The 22,939-nt window shown below is 43.1% G+C and overlaps 1 protein-coding gene and 1 long non-coding RNA gene across 2 annotated transcripts in view; one reads left to right on the forward strand and one right to left on the reverse strand.

The window, feature by feature from the left end:
- IFNGR1 (interferon gamma receptor 1) overlaps positions 1-3,512 on the reverse strand; it is a 21,961-nt gene extending 18,449 nt beyond the window's left edge. The window contains exon 1 of the mRNA XM_002915085.4: positions 3,296-3,512. Coding sequence (XP_002915131.2) covers positions 3,296-3,380 — 85 coding nt within the window. The 5' untranslated portion in view covers positions 3,381-3,512. The remainder of the gene's footprint in view (positions 1-3,295) is intronic.
- Positions 3,332-7,875, forward strand: LOC117804001. Its single transcript, XR_004628150.1, has 2 exons — positions 3,332-3,467; positions 7,676-7,875. It is a non-coding gene; the product is annotated as an uncharacterized LOC117804001 (long non-coding RNA).
- The last annotated feature ends 15,064 nt before the right edge of the window (positions 7,876-22,939 follow it).

The raw sequence follows: 22,939 nt of genomic DNA on the forward strand, positions 1-22,939 counted from the left end.
CCAGTTAGAATGGCAAAAATTGACAAGGCAAGAAACAACAAATGTTGGAGAGGATGTGGAGAAAGGAGATCCCACGTACACTCTTGGTGGGAATGCAAGTTGGTACAGTCACTTTGGAAAACAGTGTGGAGGTCCCTTAAGTTAAAAATTGAGCTACCCTATGACCCAGCAATTGCACTACTGGGTATTTACCCCAAAGATACAGATGTAGTGAAGAGAAGGGCCATATGCACCCCAATGTTCATAGCAGCATTGTCCACAATAGCTAAATCATGGAAGGAGCCGAGATGCCCTTCAACAGATGACTGGATTAAGAAGATGTGGTCCATATATACAATGGAATATTACTCAGCCATCAAAAAGAACGATTACCCAACATTTGCAGCAACATGGACGAGACTGGAGGAGATTATGCTAAGTGAAATAAGTCAAGCAGAGAAAGACAATTATCATATGGTTTCACTCATTTATGGAACAGAAGAAATAGCAGGAAGATCGGGAGGAGAAGGAAGGGAAGAATGAAGGGGGTGTAAACAGAAGGGGGAATGAACCATGAGAGACTATGGAGGCTTTACATTTTAAACTAACTTTAAAAGCATAGGGAACATAACACAAACTAGAGAAATACACTGAAAAATCTAGATAAATGTATCGAAAATGCACTGAAAGAAGGAGGGGGGTGGTCACTGGCACTTGTGTCTACACAATGCTGGAGTACAGAAGGCCATAGTAAATGTTCCTATCAGAGCAGAGGGGCAATACTCCCACAGAGGGCCTCAAGGTGGTGCAAACTGTGTAATCACAAGGGGCCCCACCTATTCCAGGTGTTGGGTACACAAAAATGGAAGGTACCCTTTCTGCTTTCAAGGATCATGATTATAGAGCTAACAGTTACTAAGTGTTATGCACCGCTATTAACTTATCTCATTTTCACAACAATCATATAAAGTAGGTGCTACCGGTATCTGCATTAATGGATGAGAAATCAAGGCCTGCCCGGTTTGTAGAGAGGTCACTGCTACTCAGTGTGGAGCCTGCAGTTGGGCTCCAGAGTCCAAGTTCTTACCCACTCTGCAGAGACTGCCATTACCTACAGCAAGTTAGTCATCTACAAGGGCAATTACAGCACATTGTGATAAGAGCCTGGACTTTCGCACAGGCTACTGGAAGTTAAGGTCGGGGTACCTGGCTTAGGAAGACCCTGTCTGTACTCAGAAGGGCATGGCTCATGGTTTAATGCTCTACCTAAACCAAGAACCCGAGCCATCCTCTTCCCACATCCAATCACTAAGTCCTGCTGACTCTGCCTTTTCAATGTTCTTCAAACTGTCCTCTCTTCTGCATTAAACTGCCATTTTCATTGACTCATCCCAACTTAAGCAGTGGCCTAACTGGCCTCCTTTCTTCGAGTCTACCTCCAAACCATTGTATAAGATGAACGGTCTTTCAAAACGGCCTGATTCTGCATAAAATCATTTCTCCTCTTTAAACAATCCTGTGACCACCCACCGACTAGAGTAAGGTATAGTAAGCATATTTACTTTGTTGGCCTAGCACCTGTACTTCCTTCAGGAATATTTCTCTTCTGGAAACTCCCCTCCCGCCACTCCCTGCAACTTGGCCCTTCCCCTGCAAGCTGGTGCCTGACCCAAGCAAGCAAATCAGAGCCTTCACCTGGGATTTTGTTAGGATGGCGGAAGCTACAAGATGCAAAGCCCAAAAGCTGTCCACATCCATGATTCCTGCCAAGCAGGAAAAGCTGTCCACATCCAGAGTCGGTAATTAAGAAATAGCCTTTGCACTTCTGAGTGACCAGTTCAGCTTTCTGAGGCCCATGTGGCATCTCTACCTTTCTAACTTTTGCTTGGATTCTCTAGGCCAATAAATCCCCCCGTTTGCCTAAGTTAGCCAATGCTATGTTGCTCTCCTTTGTTGTTTGATACACATGACAAGGCACTTCATTTACTGGGTTCCTACCTCTCTACCTATCTTACCTCCCCTTGTATCCTCACACACATATTCTACAATGAAGTATTCCACTAATTCAACACACAGTTTCACAACTCTCCCTCTGCACACACAAATCTCTCCGTACCTCTAGGTACAGCTGTACAGCTTCAACTCTGGGGTTATTATCTTTCTCTGTGAAGTCCTTCCTGATTCCCCTGGTCATACCCAGGTACCCCTATCTTGCTTTTCCAGTAGCCTGTGCAAAAGTCCAGGCTCTTATCACAATGTACTGTAATTGCCCTTGTAGATGACTAACTTACTGTAGGTAATGGCAGTCTCTGCAGAGTGGGTAAGAACTTGGACTCTGGAGCCTAACTGCAAGCTCTGCACTGAGTAGCAGTGACCTCTCTACAAACTGGGCAGACCTCCTTGTGCCTCCCATTTTTGTACTCCCAACATCGGGAACAATGTCTGTCCCAGGGAATGACTGATTATTTGTTTGCTTGCCTCTTAAAGAGCAAGCCAAAGGACAGGTGGATATGAATGCAGCACCCCTAACTCGACATCACAGACGAAACCATAATATAGAGATTCGGACCCGGATTTTGCCAAGGGTGCAGAAGGCGGAGCTTCCCTGACCCCTTCCAGGCAACTGCTAACTATGGATACAGACCAGACACTCAAGACTGAGGGGTTTCTGATACTTTAGGTTTAACCCTCTTGCAGAAGAAATTCACTGATTTCACGGGAGCTCCTAATCACCATGACAACCGAACTTTGGAAAACGTATTCCCTGCATTTATTTCCAGGGAAATCTCAGTGAGCAGGCAGAAATAACATGTTCCGAGGAACTAAGCTAAGAGACGTAGAGCCTGACAAATCTGTTCCCAGGGCACTCACCACACGACTGCCACACTTAGACGCAGCATTACCTACACTGCCACTGAAGTTTTCTCATAATGGGGGAAGAACAACTTCTTTCTTAAGGATTTTGGGTTTACTCTAAGAATATTTAAGTCACGAGCTGTGGCACACTGTCCAAATGCCGACCGAGAAACTCACTTAGCTAAAAACGAATTAAAAGAACTGGAAGACCGAGAGGCTCTTTTGTCGTTTAGGCACAACGGAAGAGGCAAGAGAAAGGGAACTGAAGTCCGCTGACCGCGGAGCCCCGGAGTGGCCTTCCCGGCGGCCGCCCACGCAGACGTCTCGGGGCGTCCGGGAACCTCGCGCGAGGTCCCGGGACAGCGAGAACGCGACCCCGCGGGGCCGTGCTTCCACACCCGAGCGACTCCTTCCCCCGTCCCATCCCCACCCGGACGCCGCCCCGCCGAAGGCGACGTACCCGAAGACAGGTCCAGATCCGCGGGGCTCAACTCAGCCCAGCTCCCGGCCTGCAAGACGAGGACGAGCAGAAGTTGCAGAGCCATGCTGCTCAGGGGTGACTCGGGGTGCGGCCTTGAGAGAATGCGGGCGTGTAGCCCGCAGCCCAAGCGTCGCGTCACTTCCGGACCAGGGTACCAGCGCTCCAAGGGGCGGCCGGGCGTGCACGTAGTGCGGGGCCTGGACGGAGAGGCGGGGCCAAGGCGGGGAGGTGGGGCAGGGCCGTGAGGCGGGGCCAGAGCCGTGAGGCGGGGCCAGGGCCTGCTCTCCCGGCTGGATAGAGACTGGGAACCGAGACGTGAGGGGGAAGACAGGATAGGGACTGCCACACCGGGTGTGGCCTGGGAGGCTAGACTAGGACGAGAAGGCCAGGAGAGGCCGGCTCCAAGGGCTCAGGGCGTTAAGGGCGTGGAAGTCTGTGGTCGTGACAAGGGCTCACAGGTTTATGGGGAACTTGGATCCAAAGGTCAGGTTCTTTCGATTTGGCACCACCTTCTGCGATTCTTCTTCCTGTTTTTACAGTGTTCTGGGGTTGCAGAACTTTTCCTGAGGCCACAACCCAACCACGGTCCTTACTCTAACCCTGTTAGACTTCGCCATCAAGGCATCTGGAAGCCTAAGAGTTTAGAACAGGAAGAGCCCTAAATGCCTTCTCTAATCCCTGCATTTATATTTGAGGAAACTAAAGCTTAAGTGGTGAAAGGGTTTGCGCAGACTTCCACAGCCTGCATAGAACTGGCTTGGCCAAGAACGACTACGTCCTTGGAGGAAAAGCAACTTGTGTTATCTTTTCAGCAATTTAAATATCACGTAGCGATATATTAAGCAGCCTCTCATCGTGTGATCTGCCCTCCTTCCTCCCTGACCATATTACTCTGCATTTCTCACATTCCTCTTCAGCCACATGGCCTCTGCCTTCCTAGAGCACCCCAGCCTTATGCTCAGATACCTAGATGGCTAACTACCTCACCTGCTTCAAGTATCTTGTTATCAATGCTCTGCGGAAATTTGAAATCACAACCCAGCTTCTCACCTTATCTTACCCTGCCCTGTTATTTTTCATAGCATTTTCCTTCCCTCACATGCTCTGATATGCACTTATCCATGTTTACTTTCTCCTCCTTCTGGAATGTAAGCTCCATCACCCCAAAATCTTTGGCACTTGGTTGGTACTTGTTGAATAAAAGAATGCATGATTGCGCTAGCATTAAGCAAAATTTTAGAGAGAAAAAACTTAAGATGCTGTACAAACTAGAAAGGAATTATTAACAGGATAATTTCATTTATATTAATAAATCTCTTAGCTCAGTACTTCTGAAACTTCAATGAACATATGAACCATTTGAGGATCTTGTTAAAATGCAGATTCTAATTCAATTGGTCTGATTCAGTTGGGCCTCAAGACTGCATTTGTAACAATATACAGAGAATGCCAGTGCCATTGGCTCTAAGACCACACTTCAGATAGGGATACTTTACCTCTATCTAGACCAAGTTTTGGGGATACTTTGGTATTTATTATGCCCACTGTCTTAGTCTCTTTAGGCTGCTTTACCAAAATACCACAGACTGAGAAGCTTATAAGCAACAGAATTTCATTTCTCAAAGTCTGGAGACTTTGATGTCAAAGATGAAGTGCCAGCATCACCAGGTGAGGGCTGTCTTGGGGGTTGGAGACTTCTAGTTGTGCCCTCACATGATGGGAGAGGGAGTGAGCTCTCTGAGCCTCTTTTATAAGGGCACTATTCCCATTCATGAGGTTTCCATCATAACTTAAGCATTTCCCAAAGGCCACATTTCAATACCATCCTCTGTAGGAGTTAGAATTTCAACATATGAATTCTGGGGGGACATAAACATTCAAACAATAGCACTCACTATGTGAAAGNCTAACACCATCCTCTGTGGGAGTTAGAATTTCAACATATGAATTCTGGGGGGACATAAACATTCAAACAATAGCACTCACTATGTGAAAGGCGCCTAATCATTGCAAGAATGCGAGGATAAATAAGAACTAATCTTTGCTGGAGAAGGACAAAACATAATATTCAATTCAGTTCAGTAAATATTTTTTAGTAGCCATCACAGGTTGGGTTACCTATGATGTAGACTCTGCAGGGGAGATTAGCATGGAGGACATGCTGTTGTGTGCTCTTGAGATCAACCTCTATGAAAGGAGGTGGAAGAAACAGGATTGAGCAGAGGGAGAGACTGATCTGTGACGTCATCCTAACAAAGGCTTCAGCTGACCCCTTGGAACTGGGATAGTTTTCAGAGGTATCATGAGTTGATATGAGTGGCTGGCCTTTCATCTCCCAACATTGATTGGTCATTGGATACAAAGCACCCCTGGAAGGGGACATGATTTAGGCTTGTCCATTTCTTTAACTGAAGCATTATCCAAAGAATGCTGACAGTTAAGGCTTTTTGCCAGTGGTACTCCCAAGAGCAAGGAGGGGATAGGGCTAAATGTTCTATTCTTAAAGGGGATTATGGGCAGAACTTCACAATCAGCATTCAAGATAGCACCTGTCCTTCTGAGGCACCTTGCTAGTCACTTGGGGACTAAGGATGTTTATTAATTTACTAAATATTATTGAGTGCCACTATGTATACACAACCCTGTTACACACTGAGATATAGAGCTGAATAAGAGAGATATGGCCCCCGCCTTCATGGTGCTTATAGTCTATGAGAGATTAAACAAGCATTAATCAAACTACTACGTAAATAAATACTAAAATTGTGGTAATCCTTATCAAGGAGAACAACGGATTTATAGGAGAATAAACAGAAACTTAGTTTAGTCTAAGTTTTAAGGAAATTCTTTCTTAAGGCAGTTAGAATTATGCCATGACCTAAAGGATAAGAAGGAATTAGTCTGGACAAAACTGAGGGATTGGGGCTCACAAGCTAGTAAGAAGGGTAGGAGGATGATCAATAAAAAAAAAGGTTTAAACTCCAATATATAATTTTATATAGCCACACAGAAGCCAATTGAGCAATGGCAGTTGCCTCGGTAGAAATCTTGCGCTGGAGGGCCGGAGGATATCCAAGTATATGGTGGTCCCTCTATATCCTCTGGTGAGTTTTTAAAATCAAAAACAAACAAACAAACAAACAACAACAACAACAAAAAAACCAATGTAGAGTAACAGATGGATAATTCCGAAGCCAAGTATAAGCTGAAGTGCCCCTCAGGAGCTAAGGCTGCGTTTTGTAGGCCACAATCAACACAGGAAATTAATAGGCCAAATAAAATAACTTAAGATATTACACAATGATCTAATGAGAACAGAGACTGAGAGTGTAGTACAAACTATGCACTTTGGTTCCTGACTCCGTGTATTTCCTTCCTTTTTTCACTAGAGCAGAAATGTCTGCTCATTTTCCTTTAAAGGCAGCAGATTGAAAAGTCTGTGGCCAAAGCATTTAGTTCTGAATTCTAATTATTCTATAAATTATGGCTAATGTTCCCCTACCCTCTCACACTTTACCCATGCCTCTACACTGCCTCTTACTTATGTTTTCACCATAGCACTTATTACCATCTATACATAGCGATATATGTATCTCTCTCCACAAATATATAAGTACTGAAATTGTGCCAATCATTACCGAAGAGAACAGTGAGGTTATTGGAGCATAAGTTCTCTCTCTCTTCCACTAGGAAGTAAGCTCCTTATTTTCTTCACTGCCACATCCCTTGTACCTAGATAAGCACTATCATTACACTAATATTTATTGAGTAAATATATGAATGAAAGCAAGCTTGTGAATAGATGTGGGATTCTGACAGATACAATTAAATTTATGGTTGATTAAGCTATAATGGAGTTACTGATGAGAATTTAGACATTTGTATATTATACTGGTACCAAAGGACTATTAATTTTGCTCCGCAACCCAGCCCCCTCCCAAGGAAATGGATGTTGTGCTGACATCTGATCATATCAGTCAACCTCTGACTCAAGGACAGCGATCCATCGACTGCGAAGTCTTTTAGTAGATGACTTGTCTTGGAGCATTGCCTAAGATAGATGCCACACGCAAGATGTTGACTGTGGCAGACCTTGTTCACTACCTGACTGCAAATAAACTTTCTCAGTATCCTTCCACCTTGCTGCCTTCCCACAATAGAGGCTGTCAAAACTCAATACTCACTTTCCCAACCTTCCTGGTGGCTACACGTCATCATATGACACAGCTCTGGTCAATAAGACATAAGCAGAAGTCTGTGTGTGTGCGTGTGTGTGTGTGTGTGTGTGAGCATGTGATAGGTGCAACAGGAGAACTTGCTAGCCTTGATCCTCCCCCATTCTTCCTGCCCTAAATGTAGGCCCATGATACAGCAGTGACCTCGCAACCATGAGACAACATGATCGAGGATAAGAAGCCAACAGCTAAAAATGGAAGAATAGAAAAGTAGAAAGCTTGAGAAGCCAATGTAAGCATTGAGCAGCTGAACCAATGTCTGCAACCATCTACCTCTGGACTCTTGTTATAGGGGAAAAAATAAAGCCCTACTGATTTAAGCTACTGCCAGTTTGGTTTTCTGTTAACTGACACGAAATTTTTTCTCACTCTCTGTCAGGCCAAGGTAAATCTCTTTCAGAGAGCTGGAATGTACACCACAATGGCAGGGAGAATGGCTGGGGGCAAGGAGAGAAAAAAAAAGCAACAAACTCAAAGACAAAGTCGAACTTTAGACTACTAAGCAAAGAAGATCCCTCATTGAGGGGAGAACAAGAGGTGCCAGTCTGAGAGTGGCAGCAGCAGCCAGAAGCATGCTCACTTCTGTGAACCCTGTGTACGGCTGTATACCCTGAACGCTGCTCCCTTACTGTGGCCCCTGAGGACTGGCTCGCAGCTGTTTCCTCTTCTGACTTTGCTGCACATCCTCACCAAAATCCCTCATCACTGAAAGTAATCTGAGTGTCTCTGTACCTGTCAACTAAAAAAGCTCACTTAACATAATTCCCAGCATGTGTGGTCAGCCTCTTAAAGGACAGCTACCATATTCTTTTAGAAAACATTTCTCCATATCATACAAAACACTAGTTTCATAACTGGGGCTGGAAAAAACAAAACAAAAGAAAAAAAAAACTAACAAGCAACTTAAAGAAGCATGCAATTTGTCCCCAGGGCCTCCTCCCACTTCCTCTTTCAGCGCTTCTTCCTCTTGAAGTGCTTTGCCTCACCACGCCAATGCCCAGTGCACTCTTGCTGCTCCTTCCATGCTAAGAGACCTCCCACCCTGAGAATTGCCTAGAACTTCCCTGGTTCATAGGTTTGGGATCAAGGCTTCTCTCTACCTTGATCTCTGAACATTTAGGTAAACTGTTTGATAATACGTAGGCAGATGCTCTTAGCTGCCTTTGGGTAAAGATGGATGAACAGCTTAATATAGAGATATCAGCATTTGACAACTCTTTTTAGGGTTAGCACCCTTAGATAGTTTAGCATTATAACACTTCCTAATTAGCAAAACAATGCATTTGCAACAGGGATGTTGGAGGTCTTGAGGTCTTGACAAGTACATAGCACAATATTTGCTCTGGGAAAGGGGATCTTTTGGGTACCTTTCAAATTATGATCTAACAGCATATTTTCCTGTCAACCTTAAAAATAAAATAGCCAGTTATTTTACTAGCAGAACGGGTTTATTTGGGAATAGCAAAGGAATTGCAATGGCAAGCTTGGGTAAACCATAGGCAAGTCCAAAGAGACAAAGGGAAGGGCAGCTTTTATTAGGATTTGGGAGGAAATTGGCAAGGGTTTTGAACAAAAGTTCACTGGAGAAGAACAAGAGTTCAAGGTTGTGAAGGTTTCTCATTGGCTGCAAGCGGTGGTCTGTGCATTGTCGCTGAGCAGGGAGGGACCTCCCTTCTTCTTCTTAAAAGCAGGACATAAAATAGCTATGCGAAAAATGTCTTCTCTTGTCAAAATAACTCTTATCTTTTTTTTCCCTACTGGTTCTTCAGGTTCCTGAGAGCTCTTCTTTCAGGAGCTCCATCGTCCCAAACACAGTGCACACCTGATACTAGCTTCTGCAAACTGGCAGCTCATGGACTGAATTCAGNGCTTTGTGACTCCATCGTCCCAAACACAGTGCACACCTGATACTAGCTTCTGCAAACTGGCAGCTCATGGACTGAATTCAGCCAGTGGACCTGTTTTGTTTGGTCAGCAGAGAGTTTTATTTGTATTGGTTCTAGGCAGAGTATACATTTCTTTTAAGTTTGTAATACCTATATTTATTAAATTATCCTGTATGCCAACACAGAGTTTCTAGAGCAGAGCAAATTATTATTTGTATACAACGAATAGTCATCCCATCTCTCCTTTGTCTTAATTCTTTTTTTTTTTAAGATTTTATTTATTTTTTTGACAGAGAGAGACAGCCAGCGAGAGAGGGAACACAAGCAGGGGAGGTGGGAGAGGAAGAAGCAGGCTTCTGGCGGAGGAGCCTGATGTGGGCCTTGATCCCAGAATGCCCAGGATCATGCCCTGAGCCATAGGCAGATGCTTAACGACTGTGCCACCCAGGTGCCCCTTTCCTTTGTCTTAATTCTTCCCCCTGGAACAATGTGATGAGAACCAGATGTCATAACAGGGACTACTGCGGGGAAGCAAGCTTTCTCTGCAAAATCAATCTGCATGTTCCTCCCCTTCTGAGGGATAAAGAAGGGGAATGTTTATTTATTTATTTATTTATTTATTTATTTATTTATTTATGAGAGAGAGAGCGCGCCCATGAGTGGGGGATAGCGGGAGAGAATCTCTAGCTGACTCCCTACTGAGCATTGAGCCTGCCGCTGACATGGGGGTCTATCTCACGACCCTGAGATCAGGTCCTGAGCTGAAATCAAGAGTCTGATGCTTAACCTATTGAGCCACCCAGGTGCCCCAAAGAGAACTCTTTTGCTTCTCATTATGAAGTAAGTCTCTCTTAGAACACAAAGAAAAAGAATCCTGGGTTCTCACCCTTTGGGATATAACTAAATTCCTCCACAGGGAGGATAAAAGCGGAGTCTCCAGGATTACTCCAGGAGATGTCTCCATGGTCCTGGAAGGGGTTTACTGCTCTTTGACATTAGGGGGAAAAAAGCTCTGGAGAGGTAAATCTCTCTGGAATACTCATTAAGTAGACATTCATAAATTTACTTCCAGACTTGTTTTAGCTCAGACCTCAAAGGTCAATAAAATTTGCTCAGAAAATTAACTACAGAAACATACAAATTTTCTCTACAGCCCGCTGTTCCCCAGTTGAACCACAGATCCCCTGTCTTAATTACCTCACACTCTACTCAGTAAATGTGAAGATCCAATTGGCTCTATGAAGTGATTCATGAATCAGGCAGCATCACATCAAGGAAGCAGAGAGGAGCTCCAAGGAATTGTATAAAATGGAAGGTTTTTGTAGGAAGGAGAGTGGACAAGGAAGTTATTAGCAAAAGAAAAGAAAGGATTGTTTCAGGCAAGGTCAAGTTCCCTTACGGGAAAGGGCAGGGGATCTTATTAGATGGATTCTCTCTTCTTCCTTGGGGGGTTGGGAGGGATGAAGAGAGCCCATGTGAAAGATTACCTCATTGGTACTCACCAGAAAATTGCTGACTGATTGGTAAAATTACATTTCTGGCAGAGGTTGAAACTGCAATTAGGTTAGGTATTAAGCCCCAGTTTGGTGACTTGACCTAGCATAAGCAACTCCATCTTGGAACCTGTACCTCATATCATCTTTTAATTTAATTAACCTTGAATGATAAATTGCCAAGCTCTCATAATCAATAGTTTGATCAAAGAATGTGTAAGACCTCTAAAAAGAGAATTAAAAGTTTGTGTAAATGAAGAATTTATGATTTTTTTAGACTAGAAATCAAACCAATGAAAGGATAATCTCTTATTACTTGCTATACACTGAATGACAGTGTCACCTTGCAATATTACAATTTATGAAAACTATGTATTTGGTTGTTAAAACCACAACCCCAAAACGGAATCAATTAGTTGAACTGTCACATCCTGCTACTGACAGAATTGTTTGGTATTGGGAAGAACCCCTCTACACAAGGAAACCTCTCTGTGCCTCAGTTTCATTACCTATAAAGCGGAGATAGAATAATGTATTCCACGTAGGATTATTGTGAATGTTAAATGAGATCATTCAGAACAGTGCTCAGCCCCATGCCTGACAGATACGTAGATAAACATTAGCTGTGTATTATTATATTCTAGCTAGCCCCTGCCACAGTGATTTAAAGAATAAGCTATGATTAATTCCAGAAGGAACTTATTCTACAAGACAGAGGATTATAAACAAAAAATGCTATTACATGGGAGGCCTGGGTGGCTCAGTCAGTTAAAGCACCAGACTCTTGGTTTTGGCTCGCTCGGGTCATGATCTCAGGGTCCTGGGATGGAGGCTGGTATCTGGCTCCCTGCACTCAGCATGGCATCTGCTTAAGATTCTCTCCCTCTCCCTCTGCCCTTCCGCCGCATCCTACCCGCCTCACACTCAAAATAAATAATAAGTAAATAAATAAAATCTTTATTTAAAATGGCATTATTGGGACACCTGGCTGGCTCAGTGGGTTAAGCATCTGCCTTTGGCTCAGGTCATGATCCCAGGGTAATGGGATCCAGTCGCGCATTGGGCTCCTTGCTCAGCAGGGAGACTGCTTCTCCCTCTGCCTGCTGCTCTCTCTGCTTGTATTCTCTCTCTCACTTGCTCTCTCTGGGAAATGAATAAATAATTTTTTTTAAAACCTGGCATTACAGCTTTGTCTTGTAATTGAAGTTTGTTTTAGCTGTGGTGAGAACCCAGAAGGGATGTTAGTTCTATTCCAGTGACCTGGAAATTCCTTACAAGAGGAGGGGACCTTTGAACTAAATCTTGAAACCAGTTTCTATTCTCACCTTGGAATCCAGCAACCAAAAACTAGTGGTGAAGAAAATAAAATAGCAATTTTTAACAGTATATGGTGGCCAAAGGCAGGATGTCCCAAGATATGCCACTTTGGCATGAATACTATTTTGAGTTAAAAAGCAATCAAACCCAGGAGTTTCAGGAAAAGCTCTTTACCTCTGCACAACTGCCTACAAGAATAGAGATTGAGGATCTGTTCCAGGAGGACAGCTATCACCACAAATAACTATGTCATGACATGAACTGGGTGTGGCAGACAGGGAGGAACATGTTTGATTAGTTTTTCATGTCCCTTTGTTTCTGAGAGGCCCAGCAAACTTACTGTTGACTCTTTCTCATTTTCCTGCGAATTGAATTCCTTCCCTTTGAAGTCCCAGATCTCTACCTCCTTTTCCTTACTTCAGAATGACATACATACCTCATTTTGCCTGACTGCCTTTGGAATTTTTCTTTTTAGAGGGTGCACACGTGAATGTGTGCGTGAGTGTGCGTTGGTGGGGTGGAGAGCAGAGGGAGAAGGAGAGAGAAATTAAGCAACCTCCATGCTTAATTAAGCAGAGCCCAACGAGGGGCTTGATCTCACGACCTTGAGATCACAATCTGAGCAGAAATCAAGAGTCAGAGGCTTAAGCGACTGAGCCTCCCAGGTGCTCCATGTCTTTGGAATTTCCGTGTCTGTGTGGATTCCTCATACGTACAAAATTAAATTTGATTTTCTCCTATTTATCTGTCTCATGTCAATTTGATTCTTAGTTGGCTGGAAGGACCTCGAAGGGAACAAGAAATTCTTCCTTCCCAACAAGTATTATTTTCTACAGACTAATAGAAAATGACTATATCTTTGACAAAAAGTGCTTAGATTTCAGTGATTGCAAATAACAAATCTATAAGATCATCACCTTGCATTTCCCCTGTTTTGTCTTTCTAGCTCCAGCACATCCAGACCCATAAACTCGGCACCTCCACCACACCCCATTCCTTCATCATTCGTATCAGGTTTAAGTACATCAGCAGGTTGGTAGAAGGTCATAACGAGAGTTTGCTTTTTTTTTTTAATCGAGGTATAATTGGTATACAATATTTTATTAGTTTCAGGTGTACAGCGTAATGATTCCATATTTGTATATATTGTGAAATAATCACCACAATAAATCTAGCTAACATCTGTCACCACACCTAGTTACAGTTTTTTTCTTATAAGAACTTCTAAGATCTACTCTTTCAGATGCAGTATTATTAACTATCTTCACTGTGCTGGATATTACATCCCATGACATTTATTTTATAGGTAAAAGTTTGTACTTTTTGAACCCCTTCATCCATTTCACTTCCTCTGCCCACCCCACGCCCCCCCCCCAACTACCAATCTGTTATCTGCATCTACTAGAGAGCTTGCTTTTTCAAATTAAAATATAATGAAGCCAACATGATCCCTTAAGCCAAAAGATGGAGGAACACTTTAATCATGACCTAAGTGAAGACATTAGTATATTTTTTAAAATCGCATCAAAGAAGAAGAATGGTTATGATGGAAACACAGAAAAATCATGGATTCTGAGAGGCAACATTATTCAGTGTGTCTCCAGTAGAGTCCTGGAGAGAGAGGATGTCCTTTCCTGATCATGCTCATATTCAGTCCCTTTGCTGGAGAAAACAGGGCTAGGAAACCAGACTGCCTGGGTTCAAATCTCAGTCCCATCCAATAGCTCTGGAACCTTGGGCAAGTTATTATCCCTCTGTATGCCTCACTTTCCTCATTGGTGAAATGTGGGTAAGAGTCATACTCACCTCGACAGGGCAGATGTGGGAATTCAGCGAATGTGTGTGACAGGGTAGCGTGGCGCTTGACCCAGAGACAGTGTGTGAGACATCACAGGCCACCTTTCTCTTTTCTCAGAACTGACAGTTTTCCTCCTCTTTTCTCTGGCCTTCAGTCCCAGTAGGCACAAGCCCACTCCATCCCTACATTCCTGACATTGACTTTGGTCATGTAGTGGGGCAGAAGCTGAGACACTGGCTGGTGGTGTTAGAGGAAGCCACACACTATAGCTCGTCAGAGCGTATGGAACAAACAAGTTGACGATGGTCACACAATATGGGGACTTGCTGTCTGTCATGAAATGTTGAGGAAACTTAAACAGGTAGAGCCACATCTCTGATTTACATAGGACTAGGAACTTCTTGATGACCTTGAACCCTTCCTGACATTGGAACTCAGAAACATAGACACTGAAATGAGGTGCTACAGAGAGAAGCAGTAGACCTCTGGGAGAAAATCACTCTGGGGGGAAGTATGGCACAGGAACCCATGCTAGGCAGCAGGCCTGGGCCATCAGTGAGAGCCTCATTCAATCAGTGGCAAGTCCTCATAGAACAATGACTGACCTCCCCCTGCAAAAAGGAATTCTGCTGGCAGGTGGCTTTTGGACTTGAACTGCAATATCAGTTCTTCTTTGGGACTCCAGCTGCCAGCCCACACTGCAGAGTTGACACTCCTCAGCCTCCATAATCATGTGAGCCAATTTCTTAAAATAAATCTCTCCCTCTCCCCATATACACATAATATGTATATGAACATATCATATATACACATATGTTGTGTATACACACATGTATATAAACCCACACGCACACACACACACACACACATCTTACTGGTTCTGTTTTACTGGAGAATCCTGATTTATACAATCATGCTCGGTGTTTCCCAAGCTTAGTTTGTGATTTCATAGACTATGTGGCTAGTCTCTCTGACCAAGCTAGGAAAGTGTGAGGACCTGCTCTGAACACTACGGTTGTCTCTTGCAACATCCATACCAGCCCTCCTCTGCTACACAGCATTCTTGCAGCCTCACTCTAGACCCATCACCCATGCTCTACTCAAAGTCCACCAATTTAAGTGGAAATCTCATCCCAAACACCCTCACAGAAACATCCAGAATATTTAACCAACTGTCTGAACACTGTGGTCTAACCAACTTAATACATCAAATTAACTGTCTCAACTACTGTATTTGCTCTGCGAAAGCAAAAAAGATGCCCATTTTAGACAAGAGAGTTACTAAATATGAAGATAGACTAAGCACTTTCTCAGGATAATACCATCCACTGGCACATAGGATTTTCCCTAGTCAGGTACCGGCTTATGATATGGGCAGAACAGGTTCTTCCTATGCCTTTTGGGGGCACTTGTCACTGAGTGGGCTAAGGAAGGAGGTAGGGACTGGCACAAAACTGAATTCCCAGAAGCAGGCCTGGGAGAGGAAGAACAGCCCTGACTACCTAGCCACGCAGTTGAACTTGGCTACAGCTACTTCTGGGAAGCAAAACATCCAGAAAAAGGCAAATTAGTAAAATCCACTTCAGGAAGAAGGCAGTTGGTGTCCAGCACAATTTTTGCACACATTCTAGGCACAGTACCTNTAGCCACGCAGTTGAACTTGGCTACAGCTACTTCTGGGAAGCAAAACATCCAGAAAAGTGGTAAAATCCACTTCAGGAAGAAGGCAGTTGGTGTCCAGCACAATTTTTGCACACATTCTAGGCACAGTACCTCAGGAAAACTGGAAATCAGAGGAGACATTCAGGAGGTGAATGGGCCCCATTCCTGACTGAGTGAGGATGAAGACAGCCCCCACCCCCCAGGCCTTAGGCCCTTGTTGGTGGTGCTCAAGCTCACGGGAAACAGATTTCTAATTTAACTCTTACCACTGTCTCAAAATTTTCAGCAACTCATTAGTTTCGTTATAAAATGGTTATTGTCATGATGATGGTATTAAATTTATTTTTGTATTTCTTTTAGAGAAAGGAATGAAAATACAGAAATAACAATGTTTGGATGGTAAACATGGTTCTCACTTTCTCTATGGAAAAAATTGGGGAGGTTTTAAATCAGAACCTGGAAATTCAAACAGCTAATTGCGATGAGTTTCCTTTCTAGAAGGTGTTAAATTCTAATCATTACTTCATCATCACTTCAAAAGATTTGTTTTCTCAACTCTGCGGTTTAAAATGTGTGTGTTAATTAGTCAGCAGTGAAGAGGAGCTGGGGAGTTTGCTGAACCGCAATTGTAGTTCTTGGCTAGAATTAGTCGATAGAATCCTTACCTCCCTTTAGTCCAAATTACTGTCAGCAGACACTTCTCTTTAAGAGTCTGAAAATAAATGGACTGGGCATGCAATCTATTTTTAAGAGATGAGGATTTGGATTTAAAAATCTGTAAACCCAGTCCAGTTTTGAGGTTATGAAATATCAAAAGATGTTTTAAGAGTGCAGACTTGCCAATATCTCCGTGTGGCTACCAGGCCCTTGTAATGTGGCTCGTCCAAACAGAGATACGCTGTAAGAGGAAATGCATTCTGGTTGTGGAAGACTCCACACAAAAGAAAAAAGTAAAACCTACCATTAATATTTTTAAAATATTGATTAGCTGTTAAAGGGTCATTATTTTGAATATACTGAGTTAATAAAATAGGTTATCAAAACAAATTATACTTATTTCTTTATACCTTTTTATACTTCCTTAATGTGGCTATAGTCACATAGGTGGCCCACTTTAAAATCTATGGGACTAAACAGTGATGTCGTTCATTTCTGCCATCTTCTCTGCACACACGGGGTCACCATGTTGATCTCAGGCTCTCCTGCTTGGATCCTGCCACAGCCTGCCATCTGCCGCCATGTTGTTCCTCCCTCACTCTGTCAGCAGTCCTCCCTGCTCAGATCTTCTTCAGTCAGCGTGTCCCTGCTGTGCTTGAGACTGATAATGACTCCATCCTGCTAAGTGTGAGCTTTCAGGTCTTCTGCCTGCTCTTCCTTTGCAACACCGTGAAGCTTCGAAATTATCTATTATTTTAGTCCAAAAAATCAAATTTTGGGGGAACGATACCAGGGCATCTCAGGACATCCAAAGACTGGGCCTTGGGAAAGGAGGCAGGGACGAGGAGAGCACCCTGGGCTACTTGGGAGAGTTATTTCATTGTTTTTCCGTTTCCACGCACGTGTGGTTAAAGAGGCCTCTCGATGTCTTCTGATTTTTACCCATGAGGCCTTTCAGCTACAGGGAGAATGACACCTGTCACAGTCTGATTCTAAAGTGGAGAGGGCTAGCTTGGGGCTCTGGTCTAGCAGGGTATCTGATAATCCTTCTAATTTCACATTGCTGGGCCTGACTCATATGACAATAGGAACAGGAACTTGTTTGCCTCACGGTTTAGGAAGCACTTCTAAACAGCCATTATATTACTGAATTCTCCCAACTGCCAGCTGTAGATAGCACCAATATTGTTTGTTTTCACTCGGTAGACACAGTAACAGAAGTGCACACCAACTAACTCTCCCAAGGTCCCAAGCCAGCTGATTTGGTGGACTTACCCTGAAGGCTGGGCTCCTGGCCAGGTGTCCAGGACGCTTTGCACTCTTGCATGCTTCCGGCAACTCTCTTTTCTCAGGAAAACCCCCTTGGCTCTGACCTTGCTGAAAGCCTGTCTTGAAAAGTTGCCAAATAATCTTGTCTGCTTTTTATCAAAGGGGCTTTGGAGGCGGGAGGAGGAAAGTGGTGAGCTGTACTAAACAGATGAGTCATTGCTTCAGGATTGAGGGAGCAAAGATTGTATCGTGGGGACTTTTCAGGAGGAGGATGAGTTTCTTGACGTTAAAAACAAAATAAGCGAAGGGAGGGAGGAAAACAGACCTCAAGCTTTTATTTTCCCTTTTTCCTTTTGAGGTACATTTATTATATTTCCCACCTGCTACTCTTCTTACTAATTTTAACACTTTCCTGTTAAAAATGCCCGAAGTTGTAGTCTCCTTTCCATACACACCCTTCACTGACTACCTCTTGAGTGGTGCTTGTGCACAGGCTTCACAAGGCAGTTTTTCGAGTCCTTTCCTACCAACATTCAGGTCTGGTCTTAATTGAATAAACCTCACTGAGGTTTATCACTTTTGTCTTCCTTTTCTGCTTGGCCGTTTTTATTCTTCTTCAGTATTCTACCTACTTGCAAGAAAGAGTTCTGAAAGGCATCCTTATCGCCTGGCCCGGAAGGAAAGAGCGATGAAATTTCTCACCAGTAGACACACACGGATGAGTCAAACTCACAGCCTAAATTTTTTCTGTGCACGTATGCCCCTTAAGCATTTTCTTGCCAGCCTTTAAATGTTTTGCAGGGTACTTAGCACTATCTGTGAGAGTCTGGAGAACTAGTTAGTATTAAGGTCTTGTTAGGTACAAGCTAGACGTGAGCAGTGGAAGGACCACCCCAGGCAGAGTCCCAAGTCTTCAAAAGGGAATGATGGAGACATGAGCTGGAGTCAAGGACATAGATAAACACTCTATACCTTAAGAGCTCTGAGAGCACAACGTCCTGACCATGTGGCTTCCAAGACCTTGGGCCTGACAGATTAAGAGTCACAGGTGCAGAACACGCACACACGCTCCCTATCCACATTTGCCCCAGGGTAACTTTTAGACTCATTACAATACAATACAGTTCCCCCCCTTCCCCAGTGAGAAAGGCTGCCAAGATGGTTACAATACAAACACTGTAGAGCCAAAAACTCTCCCTCCCAATTTGTGGGAGGAGTTTCCCAAATGATTGGAAGCAGCCCCCATTAGAGACCACCCCACTGTTCCTCCCAGCTCCTCCCTGCTCAGAAAGACCCAATAATATCCAATCCCAAAACTATCCAGAGGCTGGTTCTACTTCAGAGCCTATCTGCTCTCCCACCTTGAGAGGGTCTGTTCGCTTTGATGAACAGTTTTGTGCTTGCTACTTTCCTTCGGGTTCTCCTTATTGGAGTGAGGATCCCCACATAAATCTGGAAAATCCAAGGATGGAGACCTCCATTCATTCTTAACTCCAGATGGTCTGAACTGTCAATGTTTTACTTGAGTGCTTGTTGTAGTGGGATGAATTAAGGTCTCTACTGAGAAAATAGATCAATTGGACAATGTTACAACATTATTCATTTTCAAAAATCGAACATACTAAGTAACCAGGACTTAGAAGGAACAGAAGGTTACAGCACCCTCGAATTCCCCTCATGCTCCCTGTCTCAAAGAGAAAGGTTATATCACTTCAGATTAAATCTTTGGTTATATCACTGGGGCGTCTGGGTGGTTCAGCCGTTAAGCGTCTGCCTTCGGCTCAGGTCATGATTCCAGGGTCCTGGGATCGAGGCCCGCATCGGGCTCCCTGCTCGGGGGGAAGCCTGCTTCTCCCTCTCACACTCCCCTTGCTTGTGTTCCCTCTCTCGCTGTCTCTTTCTGTCAAATAAATAAAATCTTTAAAAAAAATGGTATTCACTTCCCATAACTGACTTATCTTCCACATTTTAGGTATATCAGAATTTCTGAATGATCAATCTTAGAATCACTTGTTATTATCAGTCTTAGTTTTAAAATGTCAGCTATGGATGCGGCAGCCGGGTGGCTCAGTTGGTTAAGCATCTGTAGTTCATGATCTCGGGGTCCTGGAATGGAACCCCACATTGGGCTCCCTGCTTAGTGGGGAGTCTGCTTGTTCCTCTCCCTCTGCCCCTCCATCCACTCATTCTCTTTCGCTCTCGAATAAGGAAATAAATTTTTTTTAAAAATCAGCTATAGATTGTCACTATAAAGTCTAGCCACCTCTGTTCCCTAGCAGTTACTCATTGTTTCCTATGCCAAACCCCTTTCCACAGTCTGGGTCTCAATCTTCCCTCTCTCTAGCCCAAGAAGAAACACTGTCCTGACTTCTGACACCAGAAATGGGTTTTGTCTCTGTTTGTACTTTACATAAATGGAATTGGACTGTATGTACTCTTTTGTGTCTTGCTTCCTTCACTAACCATCGATCATTTTAAAAAGTGTTTTTTGATGTTATTTTTAATACATTCTTATATAGAAAGCCTAAAATGTACAGAGAAGCATAAAGAAACAAAAATAACAAGCATAATCTTGCCATCTATAGAGAACTACTATTAAGACTTTTGGTTATTTTTGGAATGCATGGGTGGCTCAGTCGGTTAAGCCTCTGCCTTTGGCTCAGGTCATGATCCCAGGGTTCTGGGATTGAGTCCTGGATCAGGCTCCTTCTGCAGTAGGGAGCCTGCTTCTCCCTCTGCCGGCCACTCCCCCTGCTTGTGCTCTCTCTGTCTCTCTGACAAATAAATAAACAAAAACTTTAAAAAAAAAAAAACAACTTTGGCTATTCCTTCTAATCCTTTTTATATGAGCTGTTTTAAAAATCGATGTCTAGAATGTGCTAAAAATTGAAATAGCTAAGATGTGCTGAGTATCCAGCTTTGTATTCTACCTTATTTTGGCTTAATATTGTATTTTAGCATTTTTTTTGTTACTGACTCTTCATAAATATCATTTTTAAAGACTAGACACTCTTATTCCATAAATGAACCATCACATACTTACTCATTCTCCTGAGAGAATCTTTGGATTGTTTTTAATTGTCAAGCAATGAAATGTGGTGACAGTTGACATTTTAATGCCCGAGTCTTTCCCTGCACTTCTGACTATAGGTGGGTATCTAGATGTAAAGTTACTTGCCAAACTGTCCGAATGCTCTAGATGTACTTGACAAATATTTCCCAAAATATTTTCAGGAATACTGTACCTGCTTATACTCCTGGAAGCAACATATGACAGTACCTTTTCTGTAGAGCCTTATTAGTGGCGCTTCTTATACCACTAAGAAAGGTTTCTGGCTCAATGGGGAAAAAAAATTGAATCCATTCAACCTTCAAGTGAAGTTGAATATTTTGTCACCTGTTTACTTGCCATTTGCATTTTTTCTGTTGCAAAATCGAAATATTTCTTTTGTCCCATGGTCGGATTTGTTAACTGTGATTAGCGTATTTATTTCTCACTACTTCATCTCAGAAAGGAGGGGGCTGCTGTCTCTACGCAGAGACTGTGGGAAAGGGTCTGGCATAGGAGACAATAAGTAACTTCCAGGGAAGGGAGGGGGCTAGACTTCCTAGTGATGATCTGTAGTTGACATTGAAAGACAAAGGCTGGTAATTATAAGCCATTCTAAGATGGGGCATTCAGAAATTCTAAGCTACCCAAGAGAAGTGAATGAGAAGAAGTGAACACCATTTTTTTTTAGATTTTTTATTTATTCATTTCAGAGAGAGAGAGTGAGAGAGTGAGAGAGAGAGAGCATGAGAGGGGGGAGAGGCTCTAGGAGAAGCAGACTCCTTGCTGAGCAGGGAGCCCGATGTGGGACTCAATCCCAGGACCCTGAGATCATGACCTGAGCCGAAGGCAGACGCTTAACCGACTGAGCCACCCAGGCACCCTGAATACCATTTTTAACCAAAGATTTAATCTATAGCGATATAACCTTCTACATCTTGGAAGGTATCATTTTTTAAACACATTTATTGCTATTTAGAGTATTAAGCCGCAAGCACCTGTCAGTGTGTCCTTTGTCTCATGTCAGGTAAGCTTGGCTGCTGTTATTCTTAAAGCTTATTACTAACTGAGGTGTCCTCCATAGGCTATAGCTTGGGGGCCACGCAGAGCTTGCTTTTACACTTCAACTCCACATCCCGGAAGTTTGACACATAGCACACTGATTGATTACAGGAGCTTAAAGGAGGTGCTCTTTCAGATTTTATTTTTTGCTACTGGAACTCACTCATGTTTACTTTGACGATTCTGTACGGAGAATTCTAAATTTAAATGGCTGGTTTTCAACTCCTCACTTAAATAATTTGAATAGAAAATTCTACAGTTCTATGCAAAAGTAAATTTGTCCTGTGTTCTTCTTGAGCCAAATCAATTTTTAAAATGTTTTATTGAAAATTTTCTTCTTTTGTTTTATATCTGTCTTATCTCATCCAGAAATTTACATCGTTTTTTAATCCTTATTTGTGTTTTAGACATTGGAAAGAAGGCTGTAAGGGCTTCAAAATTCAAGCCATAAGTCTTTACCCTCTGCTTCAGGCTATAAAAGAAATTTGAAATCCAATATTTAATGAATTGGTACTCTTATGATGGGTTACCTATTACGTCCAGGGTATTTGCATTACAGAATCTAAAGAATGTTCAGACTAAAATTCAGAATTAGATTTTCCTTTCCCCTCTTCTCTTTTCTTTCCCTTTCCCTCTTTTCCTGTTTCCCTCCCTCCTCCATTCCTCTGTCCCTCCCTCCCTTCTTCCCTCCCTCACTTTCTTCCTTCCTTTCTTCTTTCCTTCCTTCCCATACACACTTACTATGTTCCAGTTACTGTTCTGGTGGCTAGGGATAAAACAGTGAATAAAATCACAGTACCTGCGTGGCTCGGTAGGTTAAGCATCCCGCCTTTGGTTTGTGTCAGGTCATGATCGCAGGGTCATGGAATCAAGCCCCCCATGTTGGGCTCTGCACTCAGCCGGGAGTCTGCTTCAAGATTCTTTCCCTCGGACCCCCTCCTCGGGCTCTCTCTCTTTCTCAAATAAATAAATGCATCTTAAAAAAAAATACATGCCCCCATGGAACTTTCTTTATAAAATCAGGTTGATTGAAATATCATTTATATGCAGTCAAATCTGCCACTTTCAGGTGTCAGTTCTATGATTTTGACAAACCTATACAATTATGTAACTACGACCACAATCAAGTTATAGTATATTTTTCATCATCAAAATCAAAAGGCCCTATATACTCATACCCTCTACCCACCCCCAG

This window comes from Ailuropoda melanoleuca, chromosome 10, assembly GCF_002007445.2.
Source record: "Ailuropoda melanoleuca isolate Jingjing chromosome 10, ASM200744v2, whole genome shotgun sequence".
In the NCBI taxonomy this organism is placed as follows: domain Eukaryota; kingdom Metazoa; phylum Chordata; class Mammalia; order Carnivora; family Ursidae; genus Ailuropoda; species Ailuropoda melanoleuca.